This window comes from Castor canadensis, chromosome 6, assembly GCF_047511655.1.
Source record: "Castor canadensis chromosome 6, mCasCan1.hap1v2, whole genome shotgun sequence".
NCBI classification, from domain to species: domain Eukaryota; kingdom Metazoa; phylum Chordata; class Mammalia; order Rodentia; family Castoridae; genus Castor; species Castor canadensis.
The window spans coordinates 1-22163 of NC_133391.1; the positions used below are offsets into that span (position 1 = coordinate 1).

At 41.3% G+C, this 22163-nt stretch overlaps 1 protein-coding gene across 1 annotated transcript; it reads right to left on the reverse strand.

Moving 5' to 3' along the window:
- Nucleotides 1-2158: 2158 nt before the first annotated feature.
- LOC109684501 (uncharacterized) lies at nucleotides 2159-17118 on the reverse strand. The gene is made up of 5 exons (XM_020160894.2): nucleotides 16672-17118; nucleotides 16071-16124; nucleotides 8541-8667; nucleotides 7911-8009; nucleotides 2159-5264 (listed from the first exon to the last, which is right to left on the reverse strand). Exons 1-5 carry the CDS (start codon nucleotides 16999-17001, stop codon nucleotides 3751-3753), a joined length of 2124 nt encoding a protein of 707 aa, XP_020016483.2. The 5' UTR covers nucleotides 17002-17118; the 3' UTR covers nucleotides 2159-3750.
- Between the last annotated feature and the right edge of the window lie 5045 nt (nucleotides 17119-22163).

Genomic DNA, 22163 nt, shown 5'->3' on the forward strand with positions numbered 1-22163 from the left:
CCTAACCTTAACTAACCCTGATCCCTAACAGATAACCCTAACCCTTACCCTACCCTAACCCTAACCCTAACCCTAACCCTAACCCTAACCCTAACCCTAACCCTAACCCTAACCCTAACCCTAACCCTAACCCTAACCCTAACCCTAACCCTAACCCTAACCCTAACCCTAACCCTAACCCTAACCCTAACCCTAACCCTAACCCTAACCCTAACCCTAACCCTAACCCTAACCCTAACCCTAACCCTAACCCTAACCCTAACCCTAACCCTAACTAACCTAACCCTAACCCTAACCCTAACCCTAACCCTAACCCTAACCCTAACCCTAACCCTAACCCTAACCCTAACCCTAACCCTAACCCTAACCCTAACCCTAACCCTAACCCTAACCCTAACCCTAACCCTAACCCTAACCCTAACCCTAACCCTAACCCTAACCCTAACCCTAACCCTAACCCTAACCCTAACCCTAACCCTAACCCTAACCCTAACCCTAACCCTAACCCTAACCCTAACCCTAACCCTAACCCTAACCCTAACCCTAACCCTAACCCTAACCCTAACCCTAACCCTAACCCTAACCCTAACCCTAACCCTAACCCTAACCCTAACCCTAACCCTAACCCTAACCCTAACCCTACCCTAACCCTAACCCTAACCCTAACCCTAACCCTAACCCTAACCCTAACCCTAACCCTAACCCTAACCCTAACCCTAACCCTAACCCTAACCCTAACCCTAACCCTAACCCTAACCCTAACCCTAACCCTAACCCTAACCCTAACCCTAACCCTAACCCTAACCCTAACCCTAACCCTAACCCTAACCCTAACCCTAACCCTAACCCTAACCCTAACCCTAACCCTAACCCTAACCCTAACCCTAACCCTAACCCTAACCCTAACCCTAACCCTAACCCTAACCCTAACCCTAACCCTAACCCTAACCCTAACCCTAACCCTAACCCTAACCCTAACCCTAACCCTAACCCTAACCCTAACCCTAACCCTAACCCTAACCCTAACCCTAACCCTAACCCTAACCCTAACCCTAACCCTAACCCTAACCCTAACCCTAACCCTAACCCTAACCCTAACCCTAACCTAACCCTAACCCTAACCCTAACCCTAACCCTAACCCTAACCCTAACCCTAACCCTAACCCTAACCCTAACCCTAACCCTAACCCTAACCCTAACCCTAACCCTAACCCTAACCCTAACCCTAACCCTAACCCTAACCCTAACCCTAACCCTAACCCTAACCCTAACCCTAACCCTAACCCTAACCCTAACCCTAACCCTAACCCTAACCCGAACCCGAACCCTAACCCTAACCCTAACCCTAACCCTAACCCTAACCCTAACCCTAACCCTAACCCTAACCCTAACCCTAACCCTAACCCGAACCCGAACCCTAACCCTAACCCTAACCCGAACCCTAACCCGAACCCGAACCCGAACCCGAACCCTAACCCGAACCCGAACCCGAACCCGAACCCTAACCCGAACCCGAACCCGAACCCGAACCCGAACCCTAACCCTAACCCGAACCCGAACCCTAAAAGTTTTCTCCTCCTACAGTGTCCTACACCCTCGAGGACTTTGGCAGGTGTTCTAAAACAAATGCAGGACGCCATCTCTTCACCTCAAATGGTTCCAAGTATGGATTATTTATTACACACCAACACTGTTTCCATGTCGTGTGAAACCTCCCAATTGTCACCTGAACTAATTGGTTCAGTGAATGCATTACATTTAAATGTCTGACTTATCAAACAGAAATGACGAATGAGGAAAAAGTTACCTAAAAGCACTCTTTGGATAAGGGAATAATGGATCGTACTAACTGAAGGAACCGTGCTCTGATAGTTCCCCATGGTATCATCACATCAGACTGAGAAAAGTGCATGCTGATGTGCTCACCGTATAGTCAGGTTTTCAAATTAGTTTCTGAACACCATTAAATATCATGAAAACATTGTTAAAAATCCATGAACTGGTCATGTTTCATAAACAACTTACAAATAAAATAAAGATCAGGACAATGCTATTAAGTCTTGCATAAGCAACAAACAGTCAAAACCAGAATGATTACGCAGAGACGCTCAAACCAAGACCATCAGATCTGGAGAAATGAGTTCAGTGGAGACAAAAGTATTTTTTCATAATATATTTTGTTTCTAGTTTGCTAATAAAATATCAACTTTTTCAAAATTCTCTTAAGTGATGTACATGCAAACATAAATTCTAATTTGTATGTGCACTAGTCTTACTCTTTACTATGAGAGCACAGTATTTGCAGATTTCAGTCAATGTAAATGAACACCAGGGTTTGTGTGTGCTTTTTTGGCCCAATGGGTGACACATGAAAAAAGTTATAAGATAAAATCCTATGAATACTAATTCAAGATTCAGATACCTGGGCTTATTATTGTCCTCCTATCATTGTCCTAATTTCCCAGCAATAACAAAGAGAAATGAATAAAAACATGACATTTGGGAGTAATATACCCCAAGTATTTGAGGTTTAGCAACAGTGGGAAGGATTGCCAGCTATTTCACCTTCCCCAAGAGCACACAATTTGGTGATGTTGCCTATATCCTGGAGTGAGGGGGAAGATTTCATGTCTGACAAAGCATGGCAGTCAGGACACGACAGTGTGAACGTATGGACCACTACTTGCTTTTATTTACTAAAACAATAACCCAAATACAGTATGTCAAAATCCGCTGTATTCTCTGGGGAAGATACAGATTAAATACTCAGGAAGCAGTCTTGTTCTTCCAACACAATGATCTACATGGGAGATATAAAATGAGGCATTTCAGTAAGCTTTATATCCCCAGAGATAACTCATCCGCACTATTTTGATATTTGTGGTGGTTTCTGCCTTTGAACCACATCAAATAATGATGCCCAGTAAATTATAGGAAATAGTTTAGGGTTTTGACTTCAAATTTCTCACCTATAGTAATTCCGTTACATTGGAAATATGAGCCACTCACAGCTCAGGCTCACTAATCAGGAGGCAGAGACTGGGAGGTTCAGCTGCCAAGAGGAGGCAGAGCCTGGTTCAAGTCCAAGCAGGGGAAAGAGTTTGCAAAACCCCAACCCAAACAATAAAAAAGCTGGGTGTGAAGCTGCATGCCTGTCATCCCTCTTATGCAGGAGTGTAAATGGGAACACCGCAGTCCAGGCTAATGGAGCATAAATTCAAGACCCTATTCAAAATATAACAAAAGCAAAAAGGTCTGGGGGTTAGCTCGAGTGGTACAACACCTCCTTAGCAAGCTCAAGGCCCTGAATTCAAACCCTGGCACCACCAACAGGGAGAAAAGAAAAATGTGAGGCATGACCAAAGGCTTTGCTATTACACTCTACATCTGTAAAGTATAAAATACTTTGCTCTTGTGAGGTGTGAATCATGAAGTTCCTTCCAGAGTCACTATTATGTGAGGCTTCTATCCAATATAAACTCTCTGAATTCTCTGACGTTGAATAAGGACAAAATATAATTAAAGGTCTTGCCACATTCTTTGCATTTGTAGGGTTTCTCTAGTGTAAATTCTTTGGTGTTGAGTAAGGTTTAACCACATGCTTTGCCTTTGTACGGTTTCTCTCCACTAGGAGCTATCTGTGGGTGAATGAGGATTAAGCACCTTAAACCCTTTGCCACACTCCTGACATCTGTAGGATTCTCTCCACCATGAAGTGTCTAATGAACTCTGAGTAAAGACTTTGCAACATTATTTACGTTTATACAGTTTTTCTCCACTGTGAATTCTCTGGTGTTGATTAAGGTAGGAAGAACATTTAAAGGCCTTGCCACATTGTTTGCATGTGTAGGGTTTCTCTCCAGTGTGAATTCGCTTGTGCTGATTAAGGTGTGAGGAACAGTTAAAGGCCTTGCCACATTGTTTGCATGTGTAGGGTTTCTCTCCCGTGTGAATTCTCTGGTGTTGATTAAGGTGTGAGGAACATTTAAAGGCCTTGCCACACTCATTACATTTGTAAGGCTTCTCTCCAGTATGAATTCTCTGATGTTGATTAAGGTGTGAGGAACAGTTAAAGGCCTTGCCACACTCTTTGCACGTGTAGGGTTTCTCTCCCGTGTGAATTCTCTCGTGTTGATTACGGTATGAAGAATGGTTAAAGGCTTTGCCACACTCTTTGCATTTGTAGGGTTTCTCACCAGTATGAATTTTCTGATGTTGAGTGAGGATTGAACTTTGGTTAAAGGCCTTGCCACACTCTTTACATTTATAGGGTTTCTCTCCAGTGTGGATTCTCCGATGCTTGTTAAGGTGTGAAGAACAGTTAAAGGCTTTGCCACATTCTTTGCATTTATAAGGTTTCTCTCCAGTGTGAATTCGCTTGTGCTGATTAAGATATGAAGAACAGTTAAAGGCCTTGCCACAATCTTTGCATTTGTAGGGCTTCTCAAGAGTATGGGTTTTCTGATGTTGACTAAGTGTAGAACGTTGACTAAAGGCTTTCTCACATTCTTTACATTTAAAGGGTTTTTCTCCGGTATGAATATTCTGATGCTGGTTAAACTGTGAGGAACAGTTAAAGATTTTGCCACAGTCTTTGCATTTGTAGGGCTTCTTTGCAGTACGTTTTCTCTGACGTTGATTAAGATGTGAAGAACAGGTAAAGGCATTGTGGTATTCTTCACATCTGTGGGGTTTCTCTTCAGTATGAGTTCTCTGGTGTTGAACAAGGACTGAGTGCCTGTCAAAGCCCTGGCCACATCCTTTGCGTCTATGGGGTTTCTCTTCTGTATGAACCCTCTGAGGATGATGAAAGGTTGAGTCAAGGAAAGCTTGCCCACATTCTATATTTTTGTAAGGTTTGTTGTCAATGTGGACACTTCGACAAAAAGGAAGTTCTGAGCATTGATGAAGGCCTTCCCCATATTTGTGACATCTGGAAAAGTTCTCTGGAAAAGGAGTATACTGATGTTTACTAGGATTTGAGACCTGGTTAAAGTTTCTGTGAATTTCACTGCATTGATGAGACGCCATGCACAGGTGACCTCTGTTGGCAGTGGAGTTTCTGTCATGGGCAGTTGTCACACACTGGCTATATCCATTGTAACAGACTTTCTCACCTTCACACTTGACCACACTTTCCAATTTTTTCCTTAAATTTAGGTTGTCAAGGCCACCATTTCCATATCTTCCTTTTCTCATCTTTTGGAATGAATGTTTTTTGATTTGCTCTGGTGAAAAGCTGGGGGTGTACTGTGAAGACAGAGCTGAAAGAAATCAAGATGGTTACTGTACTTAGTAGACTTGGTGAATACAATTTACAAATCTAATAAAATGACACAAAGCTTGTGATCTAGGGAGGAAAGCAGAATGGTACACAGACATCCTCTTTTCCACACAAGTTTATGAGCCTCACAAAAATACACTGACCAAACTCTCTGAGAACTACCAAAACTAGTTCACACTTTACAAAACCCCTAGGAGAGCACAAAAATAAAGAGCAAACATGCCACAATGAAGGAGTTTGTTACTTTAGTCAACCACAGATCTTCTTTCTCAGATACAGCCTTGTGCAACAACACACACAAGAACAAAACAAGACAAAAACAAGGAAAAGCTTACAAAGCAATGACACTGAACATAACAAAGAGAAAACCCCATACAACAAAAGCATAATACATAATAATCCCAACAGATTATGGAACATTCCCCTAAAAAAACCAACTCAGGATACAAAATAAGTCTTAACATATTTTAAACGACTGCATTCTTTTCCAACCATAATGGAAGGAAAGTGGAAATGAACAGTAGAAGGGAAAGTAGAAACAACACACAGCGAACATGGACTTGTTTGTGAGCTGGAAGATAATCTGACAGAGTCCGCAGAATTCCTACTAAAAACAAATTTAATTTGTCCAATATAAAAAGCAAAAGCAATCCGAAATATAGTATGGAATTAAGAATTCATGAAAACCTCAACAATGTCAAAACAGAAACATGTCTGGAAGCATCACTCTTCCCAATTTCAATAGTTACACAGAAAAACAGAAACAGAAGAGAATAGGAAGCACAGTGATAAACCCCGACACACACACAGGTGGGCACATGAAGGTGACTTACACACCGTGCTCACTGCAACATTATTCGCAAAATACAGTGGGTGATGGCAACCCCAAACTTCCTCTGACATGAGACAGTGTGGGATACATAAACAGTGAGAATGTTATTCAACTTTTAAAAGCTAAAATATTTCCAGGTGCTGATGGACCACACCTATATTCCCAGCTACTAAGGAAGCAGAGAGTGGGAGGATCATGGTTCGAGGCCAACCAGGGCAAATAGTTCGTGAGACCCTTTCTTGAAAACACACAACACATAAAAGGGATGGTGGAATGGCTCAAGAGGTAGAGCACGCACCTAGCAAGTGTGAAGCCCTGAGTTCAAACCCCAGTGCCACCAATAACTAACTAAATAAGTAAAGCTAAAATATCTTTTTACATCTACAATAAGGATAGACTTTAACAGCTAAGGAAAATGAGCTAGTAACAAAATTCTACATCTGTGAGACATCGAAAGAAGTCAAATGTGTAAAGCAGAAAGTAGAATGAGTAGCATGGGGACTGAGGTGATTTGGAGAGGGACAGACATTAGTAATTGTACTTTTGTAAGTATTGAGTACTACTTTCTTGAGCACAAAGACATACTGCACAACAATGTGAACATACTTAATACTGAACATACACTAAAAATATCTAAGACGGTAAATTTTAGGTCATGTGCTTTTGAGCACAGTTAAAATGAAATGACAATAACTGAAAGATACCAAATTATAAAATTTCTCAAAAGCTACATATAAATCACAAAATTATCTTAATGAAGGCATCTGATCCATCAATAAATGGATAATGAAAGTAGGATAATTTTCTAAGAATACTCACTTAGGCAGAATAAAACTGCCACTGAATACCAATCGAGAAAGAAATATACAAGTCATGAAAAAAATACATAATTTTACTGAAAATAGACATGTCTCATAGCTATTTTAATTTCATTGTACATGGTCCTAAAGCAATCAGTATTAACATTTGCCATCCAATTATAATGCACACCTAAACACTAAAAATATTATCAATACATGTGAGGGATCCTATGTTAAAAATGAAACAGAAGCCGGCGCCGGTAGCTTAAGTCTGTAATCCCAGCTACTCAGGAGCCAGAGATAAGGATTACGGTTCAAAGCCAGCCTGGGCAAACAGTTCACCAGACCCTATCTTGAAAAATCCTTCATAAAAAAAGTACTGGGGGAGTGGCTCAAGGTGAAGGCCCTGAGTTCAAACCCCAGTACCACAAAAAAAGAAACAGAAAATGGAATTGAGAATCAATGAATAAGCAGGGACATGCTGTAAAGAAGCCTTCCAGAGAAATGCAAATTTCACCTATGACTATAAACCATGAAAAACAAGCATTTCAAATCATAACATAAAGTCTATGGCAGAAAAAAAATGACAAAAATTTCATAATTACTCATAACTAACTATGAAGAGACAACTGTAATGAGTATGTAAGTGATATTACAGAAACTTCTTTATCGTGTCATTAATGTATTACAATGACTTAACGTTCTTCTTTAAAAGAATTGTACACAAGTTTTCTGAAGTCCACAAAGCAATGAAAAATCTACAGACCCTCACAGCAAAAGGACACACTTTGGCTATCTGTGTCTGTGTGCAGGACGCACTGGGTAAGGAGGGAGCTATAGGATGTAAACGCATGATAAAGAGGACAGATGTCCTTCTCTGATAGCAGGAGAAATAAATGTAGGCTTGTGAAAGATCATCTCCCCTGAAACGGAGCTCCTCGACCCGCATTCCCCTCGACCTCTGGGCCCCACTGTGTCCTGACTCCATTCTTACCTGCTGGGCTCACGGCTTCTGTGTCTGGCCTGTTCACATGCCAAGGCTCCTTCCTCTGCTCCAGAGAAGTGACCAGGAATGGCGGTGACACAGCAAGACCTACGTGTTGGAGATGGGGTGCAATGCTTGCGTGCTTTTCTCCCAGTAACTGCTACACTTCTATCCCAGTATTATGCTTAGCAGGAAATGATTTCTAAGCATACCCCGACACACATATTCGCATACTTAGGAAGAATTTTTAACTTGCAATTACCGCCAAAGCAAAGCTGAAGGGAGAAGCTGGATTTTAAAATGCAGCCACAATAATTCACGGTGCTGACTTCCAAAATTACCACTTATTCCACCACATCGTCAAGGAAGGAGGTTGAAAACCAGAAAAATGCAATGAAAATTACCTGTCTCTACTACTAAGTCCCCCAATTTTATCCATAAGAGCAGAAATCTGAAAGTCACTGATGTAAAGCAGAACCTCCCAAAAGACATTCCACAAAGATGCTGAGAGTAAATTAAGAATTCTCCAGGGCTGGTGCAGTGGCTCAAGTACTAGAACACCTGCGTAGCAAGTGCGAGACCCTGAGTTCAAACCCCAGTGCCTCAAAAAAAAAAATCATGTAGGGACGTGATACTCACCCAGAGAAACCAGGTTTCTGTAGTTCTCTAACATCACATCCCTGTACAAATCCCACTGGACAGGGTCCAGAAACTCACACTCCTCTGGAGAGAAATCCACAGATACATCCTTGAATGTCAACAGCTTCTGAAATAAAACACACGAACAAGTAGCGCAATGGCCACTGTGTCACTGGCATAGTTCTGCTGATGTTTTGCAGCACTGACCTCAGGGCCTCTGCCCCTTGCACCACGCCTCCGGTTCTTCTGCTTTTATTTGCAGAGGGTCTCACGCTTTTGCCCAGGCAGGTCTCGGACCACAATTCTACCACACCTGGGATTACAGGTGAGCACCACCACACCTAGCAAAGTTCTTCATTTGACCCAAGATGAAATGAGAGAATAGGAAGAACTGTTTTCAGAGATGAGTGACCTTACTCATCTTAACAGTAATATTTTCACATGCATTATCTAACTATGACAGAAAAAGGAGCACATGAGATCCACTAAACCAGTCTACTTACAACATGTGAAATATGACAGGCATGAACACAGGCACATACGCACTGAGGGCTGCATTCGTATTCTACAAGATATAGTTCATATTGTGCGCATTTCTCAGATGAGGAAATCAAGATGAGCTAAAAGTATATCCGACAAGCTTTAATGCATACAACCATGACTAGAAAATTCAGCTAAAATGCAGATTGTGGTTCACAACTTCTGAGAAAGTACCAAGCTCACTAGTATTGCCAATGCTCCCAAGGGCACTGAATACCAAGAGGAAGCACAACAAAGGGAAAAATTCACAGATGAATTACAACTGAAAGTTTTAACAAATTTATACATTTTAATATACTAGTGAGTACAGCAACAACAAAATTTTCAAACACTTATAGTACACTAGATTTCAACAGGCTTTTATATTTTAATGCCTCAAATTCCAAAACCGTCTATGGAAGCAGTAGCATTTTTCCTTTTTTTCATTGATACACAAAAACATCAACATCGCACATGATATACAATGTATACAATGCATCTTTAAATCAGGTTAAAATGCTTACTCTTGAAATAGTTATCATTTGTGGGACAACTTTCAAAATGAACAGTACATAACTGTTATCCGCAGCCACCATTCTGTGCAATGGCACCCTGGAGCTTCGACTTCCCACTGCTCAATCCTTTCCCACACTTCCCCCCCTCTCACTGTCCCTGAGCTCTGGAAACCACCATTCTCCTCTCAACCATGAATAAGAGCACACTTTACATATGCTTCAGAGACTGACCTCCTTCACTTAACATGATGTGCCCTTGCATCCAGTGTGTATGCACCATTTCTTTATCCTTTTTCCTCATTTATGACAAAATTTTGTCAAACATCTCATCACTGGAAAACTTGGGTTTTACCCAAGTTTCTCTGACCTGGAGTTTACATAAAAGAAACTAAAGCCTTAAAAATGTTCAGAGAAGTTTTCATAAACAGAAAAAATTAGTATTTATGTTTTATGCAAAATACACAAAATAGTAACTACATTAAAACAAGAGAGTGAAAATGTTCCTATCAATACAGAAACATTCACTGTGTGAAGCACACAGATCGACTAGGGACAATGCTTTTGCTATTCTTTAATGGCACTACTGAGACACACATCTGAAAGAGAGACACTAGACACTGCAGAACATGGTGCACATGGGCAGCTGGTTCCAGCCCCAGGTAGTTCTGAAATCCAACACTAAAATTGGACAGGGGTTGAAGACAGACCACCCTGTGAAGTTTCCAGAGACATTCTAAGATGACTCGTTGTTAGGCTGAGGGAACACGGTCATACTCTCGAGATCACGCCTCACAGACATTTTGAAAGACTCAAGGGAAAATGGAGGACACCTGGGGAGAAATGAGGGATGGAGGTCCCTGGAGAATGCAGCTCTTCCCACATAAGCCCCACACTCCAAGGTGGAGTCTCCCCTAGTAATAGGGCACATATGGAAATACCCAAAGAGAACTCTGTGCCATAACAGGATGTGACAGGTCCTGGCAGCTGCTACCCGATCCTGCTCTACGGAGAGGACCTAGAGCAGAGTAGCAGCATCGATGGACTCAAATCAACTGAAGCTGGAATCTGTACCAGGGCCACCAAAGGCCTCACAGAGTCTGTCCCCTCTTTCCAGATGTACAATTATTCGTAGACCATCATTTGCACAAAGCTTTGGGCGCAGCCACCTTAGGTCTAGTGGCAGGTGAGATGACTGGATCCCTGGCTGATGGAGGTCAGAATGACACCTTCTTGGCAGAAGCCCTTTCTGAAAGAGGACCCTGTCCAGCCAAAGGGACACTGGCATTTAAATTTGAATATAAGGTTACACCATTTTATTGGTCTGCGGGTATTCACCAATTCAAACAATATGAAAATTACTTTCAAGAGTCAGATTTCATAACCTCCTTAGCCTCTGATATTTCAGAGTTATCCTGATCTTTGAAAAGTTAGACAATCCTCTCCACCAGCAAGGTCCAAGAAGCAAAAATAAAATGAGTAGCATTTATAATTTTAAATTTTAGCAGTCACATAAAAAATAAAAAGAAACAGGTGAGATCACTTTTAATAATGTATTTAATCAAATACATAACATTTTAACATGTGACTGGTGTAAAATTAACTAAGCACACATATTTCTAAGCTTTAAAATCTCTGTTGTTAAGCTTCCAGCACTTCTCAACTCATAACAGTCACATTTCAGGTACTCAGTGGCCCAGGGTGGCAGCTCTGATGACCCTGACCTCCAGGAGGCGAAGGAGCAGAAAGCCACTTTTCGGTCAGGGGTAAGGAAACGTCTTCCTTCAACATCCTTCAAGAGATGGTGCCCTGAGAGACAGCAGGGCTGTGAGAAGGAAGTCTCTAACAATACACCACTGCTTCCCACCTGCTGCTTGGCAGAGGCCCACCCCTCTGCAGACATCAGACAATAGAGGCAGGGTGACACATGCACAGAGGAAGTGCACCATTATCTTCAGATCCACAGAGGTTACTGTACAAGAACGACATTAAAGACTAACTTCTTACTTTACACTTTAGCCTTGCCCCTAATGGCCAAGTCATGGTTTCCTATTCTTCCTCAGGTGTGCAGCACTATGTGAGTTTAACCACAAATAACATGCACATGTCTACATGTATTTATTTATAGAGTTATGTAGTTACTGGTCAGATCTGATGAATATATATTGAATATCATATATAATGGAAAATATATAATGTGAACCATATGTGTATGAAATATTTACTGCAGAGTACTGACAGACTCATAAAACCTCTGCAAATTTGAAGATTATTTCCATCATTTCAAGAAAATTACATTGCGTTCCTTTCCAGGAAATGTTTCCTCCACCAGACACAACTCACTGTTGTGACTTTTTTTTTAACTTTGTGATAACTCCTGAAACCATGTAACACATAACACTTTAGGTCCAGCTGTCTCGCTCTCTCACTTGGCAGTGTTTGAGATTCAGTCACATGCTCCTTTGTTTTCTGGGTGGCATTCTGCTGTAGGGACACACTTACAATGCATTACACTACTGATAAGCATTTGGGTTATTTCCTGCTTTCGTTTATCAGAACTACAGAATCTATGAGCATTCTTAAATACTTTTTTTTTTCTTTGATGGTACTGGGGTTTAAACTCAGGGCTTCATGCTTGCTAGGCAGGTGCTCTAACACCTGAGCCACTCCAACAGCCCAATACCTCTCCTCTTCAGTTTAATTCCTTACCAGCATTTAAATGACATGCTTTTGCATCTACTAGGAGTTACTCTACAGATTGTGAAATGAACTATAGCATATTACAATCTATTCAGATGCAATACTACACTAGCTTAATAAATGCAAAACAGAAAAACCTCACTACAGAACAGTTCCATTTACCACCTTCACTCCTTAGTGCAATATTATAACCTCTACAGTATACTGTTATAATTTTTGCTTTAAATAATTGTATTTTTAAAAAATTCAGATGAAAACCCATTGGGAATATTTGGAAGGAGCTGCTTTCTCCTGTTTCACCCACATCTTTGACTCATCAGTGAACCCTGCTGCCTGTCATCAGTATTCCTGTGCTATTTCAATAGTGATGTCCTTCACTGCATTACTGACCCATGCTTACCTAGAATTCTTCTGTAAGGATGGCTTATCCCATGTTTCCTTTCTTCTTACTTTCACTATTCAAAATTTTAGTATTAGTGTTTATTTTACTCTTTGGGTGCTACTTCAGTAAGTGTTTATTTTGCTGCTCACATTACTACACTGTGGACCATAGAGAGCTCTCTTATTGTCTTCTTTTGAGATGACAAAAACTTTTTCTTCCTTATTAATATTTGAAGTTGTTTTGAGACAAGGTCTTGGTATGTAGAGCCCAGGTTAAGCTTCCCAAGTGCTGGGATGAAAGAACTATGCTACCACATCCAGCTTATTATTACGTTGGTATTTTTAAAGCATTTTCATACTTTCTGGTATGACATACTCTAGGATCATCTTCTGTGTCCAATTCTCAGAATTTTACATCAGTATCAAACGGGATTATCCCATAAGCAAGGCAGTTTCAAAATATACTATCAATACAACAAACTGCATGAAGAGGTCTACTATAAAAAGCCAATGATCATATCAGTGGACTGAGGAAAACCATAAGGAAAGGAAGAGAAAAGAGATAAATGTCTTTGTGCACAGATGGCATGATGGTTTATATAGAAACTCTCAAAAACACACAAAAAATGTCCTGGAACACTAAGAGATTACAGTGAGTCTGCAAAGTATAAGATTAATATTCAAATCAAACATTTCCTGTGTATCACCAACAAACAACTAGATTTAAAATTAAAACACAACATTACATATACTTTAAAAGACAGAAAAATACACTTAATATGAATCTTACAAAGATCTGCATAACAGAAATGAAAAGTTTCAGATGAAAGAATCAAAGAGGACGTCAGTAAATGCAGAGATAATCCATGGCCAAGGATAAGAAGTCTTGATATGGTTAAAATGTCAGATTTCCTCAATAACAACAAACAGATTCAACCCAATACCAATGAAAAAAATCTTAGTAGGTTATTCTAGCAATAACAAACAATGGATTCTGAAGCTCTTATGGAAATACAGACACAGAATGGTCAACACAATACTGAAGAGTAAGTTCACAGGAGTATACAACCCAACTTCAAGGCAGAAGACTGAAGCCTATCTTTTAGAAGTCACATGGGAAAGTGATGTAAGCAGCTGACATCATTCAGAGATCTCAGACTTTTGAGTACAAACAGTAACTAGATGGGACCTCAGGTTGTCTCTGTGAAGACAGTGAATTGAGATCCACGTGGAAGAGCAAACTTGAGCACATGGTGAACTATGCCCACTTGTCTTCGATGTTTCTTGTGAGATGATCATATAAGTACCCCAGAGGAACTCAGGCAAGGCCAGGTGACTAATTAGGGCCAAAAAAAAGTCAGTAAAATGATTTTACCTCATTTCTAAGAAGCTTTAAAAACTAGCACTTGGTTAGCAGCTCTTTTTCTTCCAGATACAATGATCAGCCATGCTCTAGAAAGCCAATTTATCAGGCTGTAGCCTCAAAGAGATTTGATGCACACACTGAGTGTATAAGCTGTCAGTAGTTGAGGTTGAAACCAGGCATCATGGTGCACATCTGTAATTCCAGCACCAGGAGGGTGAAGCAGGAGAACTGCAAGTTCGAGGACAGCCTGTGCTACACAATGAGACCTGCCTATAAAAATAATAATTTGAGGTTGCTGGCTGTAAAGCATGACCTACTTCACTGCACTACATAACCTGAGAATCCCTGAAAAAGACCATCAGTGAAAAAATGACCATTCTGAGTACAGAGAGGGCATCACAAAACTAAGCTTTGACTCACTTAAATGGTGCCAAGTAACTAGATATGCAAAATGAAGTTAAATGTAAGTTCACACTGAGTACATAAAAACTAGAGAAATACATCAAATATAATTGTGAGTTAGGAAAGGCCATTCCAATAGGAGCTAAAAATCAAGAATCCATGGAAGTAAAAGTGAGAGATTTCAAAACTTATGACAAAAAATTAAGAAAAAGCACAAAGCAAAGTCAAATAAAAAAACTACAGGTCACTTATCAAATATGTTACGTTCCTAAAAAAGAATTACTATTGTATTCATAGGAAAAAATTTAGACCAAATTGCAATTTAATGGATAAATCAGCAAAGGATAAGAAGTCACTCCCTGCTCTTCATAAAAACAAAATCTTGGGTTTCTTGTTTGTTTGTTCTTGTTTTCCTTGGGTTTTGTTTTGTTGACAGTACTGGAGTTTAAACTCAGGACCCTACACTTTCTCAGCAGGCACTCTACCGCATGACCCGCTCCACCTAATATTCCTACTTATTATCTAACCCTCCCCGCAGGACTACAGATGTGTGTACCACCAAACCTGGCTTATTTATTGAAATGATGTCTTGCTAAGCTGGCCTCAAACTGCAATGTATAAGCAACTACATACACACATACATATACATATATACATACGTACATACACATATATGTACATGCAAAAGATACCTATCACTGGACTCTGTGCTCCCTTGTTTTGTTGTTTCTATAGATTCCTCTTGACTGTCCTTCTGATTTATCCCAGTAACTCTGTATGCATCCTCCCACTGACTCCTAAGGCTGTCAACACCTGCAGGCTAGGAGCACAGCTCAGGTGGGATCAAACCTCATCACTGTGCAACTGAACCCTTCAGAACTTTTCAATAGTGACATTGCCAAAGCGGGGAAAAACACTTGTTTTTGAGCACTAATAGGTTCTCCACAGGTACAACAACCAAGACACAAAGCCAGCAAGAATGACATCAGATGACATTAAACCGGAGAGACAGAAAAAATCTTTTGGTAGTAACACCACAGGCAAAAATGAATGGCGGCTCAGTCACCATAAAAAAACTTCAGTCTGTGTTACAAGCTGCACATACAGACAAGCTGAGAGAAATGTATAGACAGTGATTTAAGGGCCTGCAGCAAATTCTAGCCTCACACATTCCAGGTTTCACCCATGCATAAGTGGGGACTTCCAAAAGCTGTCGGGAGCATACTGTTGTACCAGCTTCAGAAAAGTCTTTTTCACTGGTTTATGATACAGCACCAGGTGACCATTACCACTGCACAATGCTGGTTTTGTTTCCAGATAGGTAGTCAGACACTCTACTACATTGCCTACATGCCCATAAGACTTCATATGCGTGAGAGTTAAGCATGTTCTCTTAGGGTCATTTCAGGCCAGGTAACAAAGAAGTCTTTTCTGCCACAGTCTCAGAAAGGCCAGACAGTTTACACATAACTTGTATGTTTCTTAGGGACTGTATCAACAAGCCACCTTTTCTTGTTTATGTGTATTTCTCTGCTGCTAAGTTTTATTTATTTTGACTTTTTTAGTTTTCCATTTTAATTAATGAGCTCTCACAAAGTTTCTAAAATACAATGAAAGACAAACTAAAAGAAAAATAAACAAACAACTTACCACAGATGTTTTCATTTTCTTTATACACAGAAACAGAGAGGACTGGAATTGCACCTGGAAGACAAGGTGATGGAATAAGTAATGAATTGATATGCCTTGCTCCTAAGTTCTATGCAAAGATCTCTACACAGTTAACCAGAGAGAGAGAGAGAGAGAGAGAGAGAGAGAGACCTAGAAAACAACCCCATGAAAAGCATCCCAGTGTGGACGTGCAAAACAGACCACGTTAAAGGAGCACACACCCAGAAGGGTGCTCAGGCAAGATTCCTATTCCTAGGGAGACCCCTTCAAATTCTGTGACACTTATTTTGTCCCAAATAAATGCAACCGTGAACCTATCACCAATCTGCATCACAGAACCCACTGTCCCTGGAAACTAGGTCTTTTATTACTTCGGTAAGCTCAAACCAAGTGTTCAGCAGGCTATAAAGTACAGGAGAGGACCAGAACTCCACTTGCATAAGAGACACCAAGAAATCCCACAAGTATGACAGCCAGGGGAGACTCGGTCTGTAGGCTTAAGACAAAGTGGGTAAAGTGAATGTCACCCAGACTGGCAATAGATCCTTCGGTGGCGGGGCTGGAACGGGATCTCACTCACACCAAGCCCTCCCAGGCTTCCGCGACAAGCAGTCCGATTCCTGCCATCTTGGACTTGTCCGCCCCATTCACGGAACTCCAGAGCCGGCGTCCGTACACAGAGCACACCCTGGCCTTCTGGCAGCACGCCATATTCCGCGAGGCAATAGTTGACAGCACACCCCAAATTCCCCTTCCTGGGTCGGGGACCTGTGGACCCCGACGGCCGGGTGTCCGTCCCCATCCGAGCTGTCAGACTCCCCCTGCCTTCTTTCCACGCACGTTTCTGCTCCCACTCGAGCAGAAACACCCGTCTTGGGACACCAGTCCCTCTTTCCAGAGTCCCCCACATCTGCAGGGCTCCTCTTTCACCGGGGCACCAACCTTCATGGACTGAGAGTCCAGCACAGCGCCTGCAGAACAGCGTCCACACAGCCAGTCACGGGCCCGGAACTCCTGGGGAAGATGGAGGAGTGGGCAAAGCTGCGCATGCGCAGGAAACCGGAAGATCTGTTCCCATGGTCCTGTGTGCGTGACGTCACGGGCGACCAAACTACGTTTCCCACAAGGCTACGCGAGGAGCTTCGGCATCCCTGGGAGGGCCGATTTGTGCGCTTCCTGCGTTGTCTGCACTTTTGTGTGGAGATCCGGAGTGCTTGGATTGCTGCTGTTCTCTAGTCGCCCGTCAACCACCTGGGATGAAGCTTCTTAATGGAAGAACTATGGATGGAGACACTTGAGCTTTACTTCTTAGTACTGGTCATTATATTGCCATTTAAAATCACGTCTTTTTATTTTTTTTCCTGTACTGGGATTTGAACTCAGGGACTTGAGCTAGCTAGGCGGGCGCTCTGGCAATTGAGCCATGCCGCCACCCCTTTGTCAACTTCTAATAAATGCTTGCTAAAGACTGGAAAACCAACATTGACTCCATTTTACTTTAAAGAACTTAAACAAGAAATTAATATGGCAAAACTCACTTCTAACCCTTTAAAAGGATGCTGGATCTTGCAATTTGTGAGTCATAAGTGGATCGATCATCTTCTACAGTTGGAAAAACAGTTTTAGTATGCATTGGAATAACATAGCTGGGTCTTAGGAGGTCAAAATCACTGCAAATTTAAAAGTCCCACAGTGTAGTAATTACTTACCTAGAAATTCTGGTAATTACTTCCCAAAATTCATCTCACCATCTTCCCATCTATCATCAGTACCTCTATGCACCCATCCACCTATTTCAGAAACCTTTACTTCTTTTGGAGAGAGCTGTATGTGAACTTCACTCTCCCTCTTAGTTTCTTACAAACTAGGCAAATTAACAACACAAGGAACGTGCTCAGTGTCTGCTTTCTACCACCACTCCTCTACAAATGGGAAAAGACATGGCTCTTGTGATCAGGCTTGATGTGGCTTGAGTAGGGATGGGTGACTCTCAGCCCATGATCAGTTCATGGTTCTCTGTCTATGGTCTGCCTGTTCAGTTTCCTGTGTCTTCTCTGATCATGAAATCACCCCTGAAAATCGGAATTTCTGAAAATCAGGGATCCTCAGCCTAGAGCTTCTCTCAGTACTTCTGTCTCAGGACACTGATGCAATTGTTCTCTGAATACTTAGGTCTCAAGTCATATATCTGGAAATAGATAATCAGCTAACAGGAAAACAGACCTAGATTGGCACCATGGAGAAGTGGGTCCTTGTGTCTTTCCCCAGGATCTGTTGTTTCTGAACTAGACATTCATTGGATTGAAATCAGAGTTTGAGGCCCTAGGCCCAAACTCCAGGAATTCCACATGTCAGTTCCAGCCACTCACCCCAACATGCCAAATAGAGAGTAGGGGTGGAAGGCAGAGAGGGAATACCGCAGGAAGAGGAAAGTGAACACTTCAACCCTTCTTCCAGGGTACAGGCATGAGAACTGGGGCAAGGGGCAAAAGGTATGGATAATTATTAAACATACCTGGTCAAAGTGTGGCCTAGTTGATCATTATCAAGGGTTTTCAGAGAAATTATTATTGCTGTAATCACTTGAGGGGAGCAATGTGGACAGCATAAGCAAGTCATTGTTGCCTGGTGGGTAGTGTGTCCTGTGGAGGCGCTGCTGTTTTCTTCCTTAGGGGCAGTTCCTCCTTCCCTGTACATATTGTCCATAGTCTTGTCCTTCCTGGATTCCAAGGTGGCTGCAAAGTGAATGCTCAAAACAAAGACAGATACAAAAATGGAGACAGATACCAAGCTTTTTCCTGTTTTTAGTTTAATTTATGGGCCCAAGAAAGGAGTCAGTGCTTTTTATCAAAGGCAGTCTCTCAGTACCTGCTGCAGAATCAAAGCATTATGTGCATCTATCTGCAGGGATCCCTGGAAGACCATGCTTACTTAGCACTGAGCCCCCTAAACAGCTTGCTTCCTCTGTCTGGGTATTATTGATACTTTCTTGAAGTGATTGATCATGATTTTGAGCAACTATTCAGTGACAGGAGTACGAATATTTATACTGTACTGAGCACAGGAAAATGACTTACATAATCCCTGTGGTAAGAGAGGAGAATGAAGACAAGAGAGAGGAATTTGGAATCCTGCAAGGGTAAGACTAATGTTCTACCTGCTACTGATGAAAATACACATCCAGGTGCCTGTGGTGGCTGAGCACTTTTGTTTTGTATTCATTTAGTTCAAAAGCATAGCTTTTATTCAGTATGAGAAAACACCGCCACCTTTCTCCACCCTCCACTGAGGACCTACTCCCTGAATTAGCTGGGATTATTAGTCCAATCCATATGCTGCACTTTTCACTTGCATTAATGTTCACATCCACACATAGACACATGGAGGATGTATCATACATGAGGAAACGCACATTGTATGTGGATGTCAACTCGCAATATCACAATATAAAATATTACATGCAAAATTTCAAATAATGCAATACATGCATCATTACTTATCAGCAGCCATAACTGAAACAGACTTATTGAGATACAATTCATTTCCTCTGCGATTCATCCACTAAAGCTGTGTAAGTCAATGGTTTAAGTGTATTCACAGATCATCAACAACCACTTTGTCAATTTAAGAACAATTTTATTGTTTCAAAAGAAACCCAGACCAAGCAAGGTAGTTCAGACCTATAATCCCAGCTACTTGTGAAGCAGAAAGCAGAAGGATCATGGCTTAAGGCCAGCCCAGGCAAAAAGTTACAAGACCCCCATCTCAACAATTTAGCCAGGCATTGTGGTTCACTTCTATAATCCCAGTTATGCAGGAAAGATCTGGGTCTGAGGACAGACGTAGGCAAAACCACAACACTGTCCAAAAAATAAAGTAAAAAGGGCTGGAGTGTGGCTTAAGTGTTAGACGGTCTGCCTAGCAAGCTGGAGGCCTTGAATCCAAATCTCCCTACCACCAAGAAAAAAATAAAAGATCAACCTCATAACCCATAATAACCAAAACAACCTCTCCCAAGTAGTATTACATGCTAGAGGAATATCAACATCAAACGACAAAGATTTCAAGTGAAGCTGAACACAATCGTCGTGGCTGTTGCTCTCAATACTATTGCTTATGGCACTTTATTGACTTTTAACTTAGAGGCCCAAACCTTTCAAGTGAGTCCCGTTTCAACCAGACCTGGCTTATCACAGAGCTCATATCCCATCAGTTTTGGCTAACACACACCTTACAGCCCAAAGACTTTCAGCTTTGCCCGTAACTAGTCAAACTGACATCTGAGGCAAAGAGCCATAGTAATTTAATACATTTTAGGACCTGCCTACAGACTAACACTGAAGGTCCCCATATCAGCCACAGATGTTTTTACTGGCAAATGACCTGACAACATACTAACAACATATCCCCAAATCTGACCACATGGTTCAAGCCTACTTGTAGCAGATCATGTCCAATCTCCCATCCAGGCATTTGGATACTAGCTTTGGCTGACCCCAGTTGGGTTTTTTTGGTTTTTTGTTTTTTTTTTTTTGTGGCAGTTTGGTCCTGGTGCATTGTTACATTATGAAAGCACCACAGACACTAAACTCATCTTTGGTAGCCATACCGCTCCCCACTGATGAATACTGCCAGTGTGACTGAAGGCTATTCAGAGGTCATAAGTGCCAGCATCTCAGACAACAGGCCGGATGCCCTGTGACCAAAGTCCTGTGGAACGGAGAGGCAGAATCCTCAGAGATGTGCGGAGGACCACACAGAGGGGGCCGCTATCCAAATCCCCTTGATTTGCAGATCCCCATCTGCAGACATGAGGGTGATGCTGCCCCCTAGTGGGCCCAGAAGGCAGCTTATCCAAACAAAGAGAATTGAAACTTCCAAAATCTCATGAAGTTCCTTGTAGGTTTTGAGCTTCACTGAAACCTATAACCATTTCCTTCTTTCTGTTTTCTTCAGTTGAAGTGGGAATGGCTGTCCCATGCTGGTCCCATCACTGCATTTTGAAGCACATAGCTTGTCTGATTTCACAGGTTCACAGCTGGCCAGGAATTTTCCCTGAGAAAAACATAAAAGCATTGAAACTGCAGCACCAGGACACTCACTTTTATTCAGTGTTGTCCTTTAGATTTTAATAGATATTTATCTCTCTAATACAAAGAATCCATGCTTTTCCAAGAAAGTCACACACTATGTCTGGATCTAGAATTCAAAAAAGTTACTCAATTACATATCTTAGTAAAATCAAAATATGGAATTCAGGATAAATAGCCAATTGCCTTTTTCATATAAATTAATAAACTTTCTGTAACAAGAAAAAGATGAGGTGGAAAAATATGGATAATTTTTAGATATCCAGTAGCAAAACTTTTGCTGCATTATAGATAACTTAAATTAAGCACATAAAAAGCCACCACATTTATTTATAAAAGCCCTTTATGAGCCAGGCATGGTGGTTCATGCTTGTAATCTCAGCTGCTTGAGAAGTGGAGACAGGAGGATTGCAGTCTAACTCCAGTCCCAGGCAAAAGCACAGGACCCTCTCTGAAAATTACTAAAGCAAAAAGCTCCAGTACCACCAAAAAAAATTATCTTTTAGAATAAAATGATTATATCCTCGCATTGTGTTTTCTCATGCTAATCTACCTTGTTTTGTTTTTTTCCCCAAGCAAACCTAAGGCATTTTAACAATCACAAGTATTGCAGAATAGTTCAGTGTGAACAAAACCAAAAATGATTTCTTTGAGTATTGCTTAAGTGATGTAGACTTCATGTACAAATTGATTATGTTAAACATTTATAAATATGCCATTCAATAAGAGAACAGAACACCATGCCAACCCGTGTCTGACTGAACAAATTTTGTTAGAATAGAATACGGGGCCATCCCAGGACCCTCAATGTAAGACTTACAATGCCCCATACCATTAAAATTACAAAACATTTCTGAAAGAAGTTGAAGAGGACGCACACACAAAAATGGAAAAACAGCCCATGTTCATGGCTGGAAGAAGCAATCTTGTTAAAATGGCCACACTACCCAAAAGAATATGTAAATTCAATGTAGGAAGATAC

What these genes read in the sequence shown, in the direction of transcription:
- LOC109684501 (XM_020160894.2), bottom strand. Translation starts at nt 17,001, where the DNA reads ATGTGGGGGACTCTGGAAAGAGGGACTGGTGTCCCAAGACGGGTGTTT. An exon ending in AGAAAATGAAAACATCTGTG is followed by an intron (nt 8,668 to 16,070) that starts GTAAGTTGTTTG and finishes GTTTTATTTCAG; the next exon opens with AAGCTGTTGACATTCAAGGA. An exon ending in CAGAAACCTGGTTTCTCTGG is followed by an intron (nt 8,010 to 8,540) that starts GTGAGTATCACG and finishes TCCAACACGTAG; the next exon opens with GTCTTGCTGTGTCACCGCCA.